The 12601-nt window shown below is 39.5% G+C and overlaps 1 protein-coding gene across 1 annotated transcript in view; it reads right to left on the bottom strand.

Annotated features, from left to right (window-relative positions):
• The window catches only part of marc1 (mitochondrial amidoxime reducing component 1), a 46401-nt gene extending 37710 nt beyond the window's left edge, over positions 1-8691 (bottom strand). The window contains exons 1-2 of the mRNA XM_063055831.1: positions 8132-8691; positions 4030-4203 (exon numbers count right to left, since the gene is read on the bottom strand). Of these exons, the coding sequence (XP_062911901.1) occupies positions 4030-4203; positions 8132-8403 (446 nt within the window). The 5' untranslated portion in view covers positions 8404-8691. The remainder of the gene's footprint in view (positions 1-4029; positions 4204-8131) is intronic.
• Positions 8692-12601: the final 3910 nt, after the last annotated feature.

Raw genomic sequence — 12601 nt, 5'->3', positions numbered from 1 at the left:
TCCCTCATTCTTCTGAACTCCAGCGAGTACAGACCCAGAGCCATCAAACATTCCTTGTATGATAACCCTTTCATTCCCAGAATCATTCCTATGAACCTCCTCTGGACCCTTTCCAATGCCAGCACATCTTTTCTAAAATGAGGGACCCAAAACTATTCACAATACTCAAGGTGAGGCCTCACTAGTACCTTATAAAGCCTCAGCATCACATCTTTACTCTTGTATTCTAGACCTCTTGAAATGAATGCTAACATGGCATTTGCCTTCCTCACCACTGACTCAACCTGCAAGTTTACCTTTAGGGTGTTCAGCACAAGGACTATCAAGTCCCTTTGCTTCTCAGATTTTTGGATTTTCTCCCCATTTAGAAAATAGTCGGCACATTTATTTCTACTTCCAAAGTGCATGACCATGCATTTTCCAACATTGTATTTCATTTGTCATTTTCTTACCCAGTCCCCTAATCTGTCTAAGTCCTTCTGCATCTTATCTATTTCCTCAACACTACCTGCCCTTCTACCAATCTTCGTATCATCTGCAAACTTGGCAACAAAGCCATCTATTTCATCATCTAAATCATTTATATAAAGCATAAAAAAAAGTGGTCCCAACTCCAACCCCTGCTGAACACCACTAATCACTGGCAGCCAGCCAGAGAAGGATCTTTTTATTCCCACTTGGTGCCTCCTACCAATCAGCCAATGCTCTAACCATGTTAGTAACTTTCTTGTAATACCATGGGCTCTTAACTTGGTAAGCAGCCTGATGTGTGGCACCTTGTCAAAGGCCTTCTGAAAGTCCAAATATACAACATCACTGCATCCCCTTTATCTATTGTACTTGTAATCTCTTCAAAGAATTCCAACAGGTTCATCAGGCAGGATTTTCCCTGAAGGAAACCATGCTGACTTTGTACCATCTTGTCCTGTGTCACCAACTACTCCATCACCTCATCCTTAACAAATGAATCTAACATCTTCCCAGCCACGGAGGTCAGGCTAACTGGTCTATAATTTCCTTTCTGTTGCCTTCCTCCTTAAGAGTGGAATGACATTTGCAATGTTCCAGTCCTCTGGAACCGTACCAGAGTCCAATGATTTTGAAAGATCATTTCTAATGCCACCACAATCTCTAACGCTTCCTCTTTCTGAACCCCAGGGTGCAGTTCATCTGGTCCAGGTAACTTATGTACCTTCAGCTTTTTGAGCACATTCTCTCTTGTAATAGTAATTTCACCCACTTCTCTTCCTTCACAAACTACATCAGGCATACTGCGAGTGTCTTCCACAGTGAAGACTGATGCAAAATACTCATTTAGTTCATCAGCCATCTCCTTGTCCCCCATTATGATTTCTCTGGCCTCATTTTTAACTGTCCTATATCCACTCTCATCTCTCTTATTTTTATCATACTTGAAAAAACCTTTACTATCCACTTTGATATTATTTGCTAGCTTGCTTTCATATTTCATCTTTTCCCTTCTAATGATTTTTTTAGTTGCTCTCTGTAGGTTTTTAAAAACTTCCCAATTCTCTATCTTCCCACTAATTTTTGCTTTATTGTATGTCCTTTCTTTTGCTTTTACAATAGCTTTGACTTCCCTTGTCAGACACGGTTATACTATTTTACCATTTGAGTGTATCTTCATTTTTGGAATACATATGTCCTACACCTTTCTCATTTTTCCCAGAAATGCACGCTATTGCTGCTCTGCTAACATCCCTGCCAGCAGCTCCTTCCGATTTACTTTGGCTAACTCCTCTCTCATACCACTGTAATTTCCCTTTCTCCACTGAAATACTGCTACATCAGACTTTTACTTTGTCCTTATCAAATTTCAAATTGAACTCAATCATATTGTGATTACTGGTTCCTAAGGCTTCCTTTACTTTAAGCTTCCTAATCGCTTCCGGTTCATTACATAACACCCAATCCAGTATAGCTGATCCCCTAGTAGGCTCAATGACAAACTGCTCTAAAAAGCTATCTCTTAGGCATTCAACAAACTCACTCTCTTGAGATCCATTCCCAACCTGATTTTCCCAATCGACCTGCATGTTAAAATCTTATGACTATCATAACATTGCCCTTTTGACTCGTCTTTTCTATTTCCTATTATAACCTGTGGTCCACCTTCCAGCCACTGTTGGGAGGCCTGCAGATAACTGCCATCAACGTCTTTTTACCCTTGCAGTTTCTTAACTCAACCCACAAGGATTCCACATCTTCTAATCCAATGTCACATCTTTCTACTGATTTGATGCTATTCTTTACCAGTAGAGCCACACCAACCCCTCTGCCTACCTTCCTATCCCTCCAATATATCATGTAATCTTGGACATCAACTCCCAAGTACAACCATCCTTCAGCCACGATTCAGTAATGTCTACAACATCACACTTGGTCATTTGTAATAGTGCAACAAGATCATCCACTTTATTTCTTATACTACACCCTGAATACCATATTTGCTGTCCTGTCTGACTCTGCATCCCTAATGTTTTGATACTCAGCCTGTTGGCTGCAACTAAGTCCCATCACCTGCCTGCACTTCCTGATAGTCTTACTACACGCTATCTTTACTTTTTTACCATCTGCCTTATCCTGAGTCCTTTCAATCCGGTTCCCAACCCCCTGCCAAGTTAGTTTAAACCCTCCCCAACAGATCTAACAAACCTGCCGGCGACAATATTGGTCCCCCTCGGATTCAGGTGCAACCTATCACTTTTGAAGAGGTCATACCTCCCCCAGAAGAAATCCTAATAATCCAAGAACCTGAAGCCCTGCCCCCTGTACCAACTTCTCAGCCATGCATTTATCTGCCAAATCATCCTGTTTTTACCCTCACTGGTGTGTGGCACAGGTAGCAATCCAGAAACTACTACCTGGGAGGTCCTGCTTCTCAGCTTTCTACCAAGCTCTCTAAATTCTCTCTTCAGGACCTCTTTGCTTTTCCTTCCTATGGCATTGGTACCAAACTCAGACCCACACCTCCCACACTAATCTTTGAGCCTCACATTTAGCTCTCTGATCTTATTAACCCAGTCCGAATCTGCACATGACCCAGGTAACAATCCAGAGATTATTACTTTTTTAGTTCATACATGAATTTTTAGTTCGTACATGAAATTCCATTAATGTATGCAGAAAATCTCCATATAATCAAGAAAATACTATATTTTAAAACACAGTGTAAATTGAAAGGATATCCACTCCTGAGGTGGCAAGAACATTTAATCAGCTGGACAACAGAAGTGTAGCTGATTTCACATCTGTTGTTAGCTCTGTGATCCCAGGTTGGGCAGCAGGCCTCTGCCTAAGAAAGGAGTTAAGAGTTTTAAGAACTACATTATAATCATACAGTTAATATTTATCCATTATAATTTGGAATAATGTCACAATTTCTAATGGTTAATGTATTAGGATATCAACCAGTCCAACTTAATTGCAAAAATGTTGTTGCTTTATTAAAAATGTTGATTTTAGAATGATTTGATTTTGGAAGAGATAACATTTTTGATGGCTAACATGATCTCTGAGGCACCGCCTATCATTGATTATGCTACAGATGTTTTATCCCACTTCAGCAATTGATTACAGGACACTCTATCCCCTCGATGCAAATAGTTAATATTTCATAACTCTGAAGTACGCAATAAGAATTCAGAATTGGTCCATAATTAGTAACCCACTATCTTAAATTTGTTTGAAATCATCAATTTACAATTGTTCCACAGAGTCTTTGTTATAAATTAAACTAAACAGCTGTCCATTATAGTACAAAGTTCAAACATAGGTCACAAAGATGAATAACGATTTTTGTTTTGAAAATAATGATCCAATTCATTGCACCACAAAATCCATCTGTGCACCAAGTGTGTCATTCATCCATTAAAATCTTACAGACTGTAAGTCTGCTCAGTTATCTCAGTGAATCAACTCTTCAGCAAGAAACAGATAACTTCAATTTACCTTCACTGTATGTGGGCAAAAGGAAACACAGTAGGCACAAAAAAATGATTTGGTTACCTGCACATTTTCACAGGATTGGACGCTGGCAGTTTCAAAGGGACCCTCAATTCTTCCATGCCTGGTGCATTAAGACATAGATAGCCACCCTCATGTGATACTGTGACAAGCACCAAGGTAGGCTCTACTCTACCAGTAATCATATGCCATTTCTCATCGACTATAAGCCATTGTCTGGAACATTAAAGAAAAAGCTTATTAGGAGACCTAAATGTACATAAAAGAGAATTGTCCAAATATTATTTCCAAATATTTCAGATTTTACTGCCTTTTTTCTCTATTGATTATAAACATCAGGAAGGTGGTACAGGAAGCTGAAGACACACACCACCAAGTTCAGAAACAGCTATTACTCCTCAATCATCGGGCATTTGAACCAGAGGGGATAACTTCATTCAACTTCACCTGCCCCATCACTGAACTGTTCCCACACCCTATGGACTCATTTTCGAGGAGTCTTCATCTCGTGATCTTGATATTTATTGCCTATATTTCTTTTAGTTTTTTTGGAGTTTGGTGCCTTTTGCATACTGGTTCAATGCAGATGTGGCCTGGCCTGCTGAATACTTCTAACATTTTCTATTTTTAAATTTCAGATTTCTAGTATCTCTGTACCCTGACTACTCTGAAAGAGCCTAATATTTGGCTCTTAAACCAAAGGGGATAAGTTCACTCAACTTCAATGTCCCATCACTGAAATGTTCCACAACCTACAGACTCCCTTTCAAAAACTCTTCATGTCATGTTCTCAATATTTATTGCTTAGTAATTAATTTATTATTGTTGTTATTATTACCTATTTATTTTTTCTTTTAGTATTTGCACAGTTTGTGGTCTTTTGAACACTGGTTGTGCACCCAGTTAGTGTTGCTTTTCATTGAATTTATTATGATTATTGGAATCTTGAGCTGGCTGGTGGCATAGTGGCATCAGCGCTGGACTTCAGAGCAAAGGCTCCTGAGTTCGAATCCAGCCGGCTCCCCAGCACGCTTTCCATCCATGCTGGGTTGAGCGTCGAGCTAGCAACTCAACCTCGTAAAAAAGAAATTGCCTGCTACAGAAACATCAACAGCAAAAAAGTTGATGGCCTTTGCTCTCTCGTGAGTTCAAAGGCAATTTCCTTCCTTTCCATTGGAATTTCAGGGTTGCATATGGTGACTTGTATGTACTTCGATTGTCCCGCTTGGTGGCGCAATAATATCAGCGCCAGACTCCGGAGCGAAGGTTCCCAAGTTTGAATCCAAGTCAGGTTGAGCGTCGAGCTAGCAACTCGGCCTCGTAAAAAAACCAGAATAGCTTGCTACGGAAACACCGTCAAAAGACGGTGCCCCGGTAATTCCATTGCTGAGTTAAGGGCTATATTTTTTAAAAGTACTTCGATAATACATTTAGTTTGAACTTTAAACTTTCAACCAAAATGATATCCTTACCTTTCTAATTTTACCATGTCCCTCTAAAGTCCCATCTACCCTTTTGTAATAGTTTTAAGCATTGGTTATTAAATTTAATCCATGCAACCACATGCTTGGACCACTCTTCTCATGGGTCCTTAACTTACCTTTCTTTTCTTCTGCTTTGACAGAAAATAGCAAGGTATTAGTGAGATCAGTCTTGAGTAGCTCTTTTGGTGCACATTGTCCATTGCTCTTCACCTCTTCATTAATCATATTCAAAAGTAGTTGCTTTGCAATATTTTGTTTCCTGTCACATTACTCAGGCTTAAAAAAAGTTCAGCTCTGCAATCTCTCAGCAGGAACCTACACGTCTTAATCTACAGAGGATTTTATTTAATGCACAATCATTTAAGAGCAATTTCGCTTTTGTCTTTTTTTCATTCAGAAGAAATTAAATAAGTAGTAACTTTTGAAATACTTATATTTTTTGGCAGCTGTCACCTTGGGTGTTTGCTCAGTAAAACATAAGTGCCATGAGGTAGTTACCATTGAGGTTCAGTTATAGCTTTATGACTCAACTAAAGCAGATTTAGCTATTCCACCTACTGTATGTTTCTTTTATTCCCTATTCCACAAAGTGAGATATGAGGCATGTAGCAAATGCAGATTGGTCCAGGTATAACTAACGAGGAAAAATATGTTTCTATAGTTTATTTTGTTACCCCAGGGTATTGAATGCATTTCCAAAATAATGAGGTGCATATTAATACATTTAGATGTAGATAAAAATCTAGTTAAGCCATTACTGGAACCTGTTGGCAACCAACCAGCCAAACTGCAGCTGTCAGTTCAAATTTCCCTTAAAGCAATGGAAGAGATAGTCAATTAAATAGCTGTAGCACATTACTGAAAGAAACTAAAACTCACATGTATATATTATTTAAATCATATTTTTAAAATGGACAACTCCTCTAGAAAAATTATATTTTGCAATATTAATCCTTAACATAGCATGATGAAGTTTATGTCCCCTAGTGTACTCCTGCTCAATGAGCCACTGATAAGTAAACAATTAACAGCCTTTGTGCCATTACAATCTTTCATTATATCTTTCCACTTCTACTGAAAATTTTTAATTATGTTGACTTCTGCAGATATCTTATATGGTGAAATGCCTGCCTAAATTATTATTTTGCAAGTATAACTTTACAGAAAGTTGACTGTGTTATAACACAGTTCAGCTGGACGCTCCCTATATCTATACTAACATACCTTCCACCAGGGCCCACTGGAAAGCAATAAGAAGCAGGACACAACTAAGTTTTCTCAAAAGCATGAAGTCATGTTCAGGATTTTTTCTTTCACCTTCGATAATTAAAACTAACAAAACGTGTGCTTCATCTGGAAAGACTGTTTGATGCCCTGAATGGAAGCGAGGGAGGAGGTGAATGGGTAGGTCCGTAGAAGATTCTGTAAGAATAAAGCTGATGGGCATGCTTTTTTAAGCATTTTGGTCGCTTGCAGGTAATAATGCCGGGAGGGAGATTAGTGGGGAGGGACAAATGGACAAAGGAATCACGGAGGAAGCGATACCCGCGGAAAGACCCCGGGGGAATAAAGATTGCTTACATATGCCCTAGCCCTTTTCCAGTATACCAAACAACGATCTAACACTCCACTTACATTGCTCCAACATCCCAAAAACTCCCATGCATTTCTGTGCATGTTAGCTTCTCTCCGATTCACAAACTGAATTCAGTTCTGAGGTAACACACAAAAAATGCTGGAGGAACTCAGCAGGTCAATGGAAAAGTGTATAGTCGACGTTTCAGGCCGAGACCCTTAAGCAGGTCAATTTAAGGTAATTTACTCAAGTTTCGCATTTTAAAAAGCATATCCATCAGCCTTATTGTTACTGAATCTTCTACGTACTTAAAATTAAACATACACATCCACTACCGACTATTTGACCAATATTTTCCACATTAATGCTTATCCACTCTTCCCTCAAGGTCAAATACAAAACATTATTTGTAAAACCAACTTCCTACTCTTCTCAAACAAGGGAAAATCTACAGATGCTGGTAATCCAAGCAACACATACAAAATGCTGAAGGAACTCAGCAGGCCAGGCAGTATCTGGAAAAAGATATAGTCGACGTTTCTGGCCGAGACCCTTCAGCAGGACTTCTCCATTTCTCTCTGATCTTTTAAAGCAGGGCGTGTATACAGTTTCTTACATTACTAACCAGAAACAGGACAATAGTGATGGTGAATAGCCCTTGTTAGAATGCACGTCCACTGGAACCTCGCAACAAAACAAAGCGTGCAACACGAAACGCTATTCAGACCTAAAATTACAATGCAGCAGTAGAATGAATGAAATAGGACACAAATAATTGCTTTCAAACAAGGTCAAAATCAAACGCTATTGGAATCATCGTCTGATCTGCCGGGATGCGTGTTTAAATGTGTTGCAAACAACGTCAAGATAAACGAAGAATAAAATTCGATGATACATAAAAAGTTATATTTAACAACATCCTACTACAAATTACAGTGTTAAGCAAGAAAACAAGTTATGGCAGCGTCAAACAAGAGAATAAGTGTTGCTACCGTTATTGACACGAAGCAATGTTATAAGTTGGAGTCTGAAAACACTTACAGAGAATCAAAGGATATTGACGGGATTAAAGTATAGTGAGTACCTGTCTTTCAACGGGCCCTTCTTAAATCCTAACTCGTCAATCCCCACCTCGGTCAGGGGGATGCCCTTGCAGGATTTGACGGGGTAAATGAAGAGTCTGGAAACTTCAGCCACCTTGACCAGCTCAACTCGACTTGCTTGGAAGGTTTGCCACAGCCGCCTGAGCCCGAGGGCTCCCAGCCCCAGGCCGGCGGCGACTCCAAGCCCTGCCGCCAGTGCCAACATGGTCTGTCTTGAGCTCCCTGTTCCCCCTGGCCCGGCCAGACGATTCATGGATTTGGACAGGCACTGCGATCACCGGCTTCCGTCCCGCCGTCTCTCGCACAGCCCCCAGCGCTCGGCTGCCCTGATGTCAGCAAAGGGGCGGTGTTTCTCAACAGTTCAGATCGAACGCGGACTGCTTCCCGCTCTACATCAAAACATCCCATGCAGCGAATCCTCTTATGGGATCCAGATCCAAGGTCCTCCCGGGCAAAAATCGAAACTTCGATCAACTCGCCGAAACTGCCGGGAACTGTGTGGGTTTCAGCACATTAACTGGAAACACTCTGCTCGGAAACCATGTTTGTCCCGGTCGCAATTCTTGTCAACTGCGGAAATATCTAGCGATTTTCAATGGCACGGCTTAAGAACGAAGCCAAAATGTTCCTTGTCTCAGGGCCAGGCACTAATCCGTACACAGCTGCAAATTCACAAGTGTTCGGTTTCGGGGGCGGGGTGGGGAGTTAAAAAGTTAAAGCTCTTGGTAACTCTAGGAGGAGGTAAAACTGGGATAAGAAAGACCCGACCCTTCTCTTGGCTGAAGAGTAAGAGGGAAGCGCATTCCTTAGCTTCTATCCTTGTCCAAAAACCAGACCTACCCTTCACCCCCACACCACTGCCCACACTGACACCCCTTCACTTCTAACACTACCAATTCATTCTCCCTGCTGTTAGGCACAATCATTTTTATTCCCATCACCCCCTCCCCCTTTGAATTAGAAAATTCAGGGATTACTTATGCTGGTAACTTTACCAAAAAGAAATAGCAAATAAAATACTCAGGTTGACATCAAGTAAAGTTAATAATAGGAATAATTTCATTCTATTCTGAGGGTGCTAATCTCAGTCACAGGTTACATTAAAGGTTATGAACAACAGATGCCAATTAGAGAGCAAGATTAAGTATATTATAACAAAGGGATCTACATTCCAGTTCAACAATTATACAATCTAAGGCTGTTGCAATATGCCCTTAAGTTTACTGTTTAATATTTACTCTTCAACAAAAAGCATAGTAAATACAATTCAGTGATGCCCCTTAAAATGATAATTCAAGGGATACAGAAACAAAAGTGAAGGTGGGGATATCATACACTGGAATTCTCAGTTTATTATCAATAGGTGCACACAAATATGCATCAAAAATCTAATGGAAGAAAGGAGACTGAAGAAAGCAAATCCTATGGAATGTAAGTCCTTAGATAAAAAAGTTAAAAGCTTATGTCAAAAAGCCAAAGAAGAATGGTTAAACCAGGAATGTAAGCAACTAGAAAGAATCCCTATTACTGATCCAAAAAGGTTACATCAACAAATCAAGAATATCACTGGTAAAAAGCTCCTCTGTTCTTCAGGTGGATGTTTGAAAGCAAAGGATGGTACCATTATCATGGAAAAGATGAACAGATGAGATTATGAACAGATGAACTGAATATATTCAGGAATTGTTTGAAGACAATGGAGACAATAAACCAGAAATTAAGAAAAACATTGAAGGTCCAAGTATTTTAAAATCCGAAGTTCGTAATGCAATAAATGTGATGAAGAAAGGAAAGGCAGCAGGTCCCGATGAATTAGTAATAGAACAAATTATCGCCCTTGAAGATTATGGAATTGAAAAACTTACTGATTTAATCAATGACATTTATGAGACTGGAATAATATCGGAAGAGATGAAAAAAATCAGTATTTATCACTCTTCCTAAGAAACCTGGAGCAATAGAATGTGAATTACATAGGACCATGAGTTTAATGAGTCATATCACTAAGATACTTTTAAGAATTTTGATGACAGGAGCTAAAAGTAAGATACAAGCTGAAATAGGTAAAGAACAATGTGGTTTTGTGAAAGACAAAGGTACAAGAAACACGATGTTGATGTTAAGGATATTTTCAGAACGAGCTATTCAAGTGCAAAAAGATTGTTTGTTTTATCGACGACACAAAAGCATTTGATAAAGTGAAGCACAATAAGTTATTTGAAATATTACAGGAAACTCTAGATCTAGATTCGAAAGACCTCCACCTAATCAGAAATCTGCACTGGGAGCAAACTGCCACTGTAGGAATAGATGGAGAAGTGAGTCAGTTTACAAAAATCAAGAGAGGCGTTAGACAAAGATATGTTTTCTTCCCTGATTTGTTTAATGTGTACAGTGAAACAATATTACAAAAAATAAGAGACATCTTGGGAATCAAAGTTGGCGGTGAAAACGTCAATAATTTCAAATATGCGGATGACGCTGTGTTAATTGCAGGTACGGAGGAAGAACTACAAAACTTAATTGATATAATTGTTGAAGAAAGTGCAAAACAGGGTCTGTCTATCAAACCCGAAAAGACAAAATGTATGGTGATATCCAAAAAGAAAGAGAATCCTATCTACAGGCTGAAAATAAACGGGGAAGACGTAAAACAAGTACAGAACTTTTACTACTTAGGAAGTTGGGTGACATCAGATGGCAGGTGCGACATGGACATCAAAAGAAGAATAGGGATGGCAAAAGACACCTTTACGAGAATGAAGAGTATAATGACCAACTCTAAACTAGGCATGACAACCCACCTCAGAGTACTGAAATGTTACATTTATCCAGTTATGTTATATGGCTCAGAATGTTGGACAATATCTAGTAACATGAGGAAACGAACTGAAGCAGCAGAGATGTGGTTTTTGAGGAGGATGCAAAGAATATCATGGACGAAACAAATATCTAACGAGGATGTCATGAACAGAGCAAGCACAAAAAGAGAAGTAATGTATGAGATCATGAAAAGGCAACGTAACTTCATTGGGCATGTGATTAGGAAAGAGGAGTTAGAATGCTCGGTAATTATGGGAAAGATTTAAGGGAAGAAAGCAAAAGGAAGGCAAAGACAAATGATGATGGGGACAGCAGCCAGAGAACTGGAAATGAATACCAATGAATTGATCCACTTGACCCACAGGAGTGTGTGGGCCATGGCAGTCAAAGCTCAGACTGGGCATGGCACCTGATGATAATGATGATGCATCATAGCTGAGCTGTCTGCATCAAGCAAAGGGCAACCAGAATTCGGCACAATTTAGTAAGAGCTTACATTTATATAATGCCCTTTGCTGGAGTATTATCAGAAAAAATTCTGTGGCTAACCCACAATGAGATGGAGACACGAGAATGCAGTTGCCGGAATCTGGAGCAACACACAATCTGTTAGAGGGAGTCAGCAGGTCGAGCAGCATCAGTGAGAAGAAAGAAATTGTTGATATTTCAGGCTGTTTAAACACATGACCAAAGGCCAGTATTTCCCAACCTTTTTAAGCCCTATGTCCCCCCCCAAGTCACTTTCATACTCGCCAAAATCCCCCCCTAAAGTTCCTTCATACTTGCCAACAGCCTTCTTATCCCTTAGACTCAATATACTTTCCAGCACGCCCATAGTATAAAAACAGGTCTACCAGATGAGATAAATGACCCTGCTTTAAATTTCTATTTGTCTTTACGTCTAGCTTACACAGTACCTGTGCACTGTACAGCAGCTTTTAACAGCCAACACACTTCAGTGTAAAGAAGCAAGCATTCAAACTCTTCATCATTATCTTGGCATAACTGTTTTCACATTTTACTGTCTCATTTTATAAATTTAAAATATATTGAAGTCGGATTTTGAGCTAATCTACAAAACATTGCGCATCATGTCGGATCGAAAGAAAAAATCCAAAACCTTTCAACAATTTGCTAAAAATTAAAAACCAAAATTGTGAGGTTGAAAAAGTATACATCCCCTTTGTAATTACTATGCTAACTTACATCAGGTGCAATATTGCATAGTACCAATGCATCCAATATGTTGATGCAGAAAACAAGAAAATCACCTGAATAAATAACCCCCCTTTCTGTAAGGTGCAACAGTATGGTAGATTTTCAATAGACCAAACCAAAATGAAGACAAAAGAGCATTCAAGACAAGTCAGGAAAATGATAATAGAGAAGCACACATCTGGGGAAGGGTACAAGAGCATCCCAAAATCACAGAACATACCTCAGAGCACAGTGCAGACCATCATGAAAAAGTGGAAAAAAATAAGAAACCACAGACACACTGCCTAGTTCAGGCCACCCTTATAAACTTAGACGCCAGAGAAGAATGTCAACTGTAAAAGAGGCTACTGTCAACAGTCAGTCTGAGTGAGCTGCAGCCGTCAGTGGCTGCAACTGGAGATGAAGTTCAT

This window comes from Mobula hypostoma, chromosome 8, assembly GCF_963921235.1.
Source record: "Mobula hypostoma chromosome 8, sMobHyp1.1, whole genome shotgun sequence".
NCBI classification, from domain to species: Eukaryota; Metazoa; Chordata; class Chondrichthyes; order Myliobatiformes; family Myliobatidae; genus Mobula; species Mobula hypostoma.
This window is presented reverse-complemented; position numbering and strand designations above follow the sequence as displayed.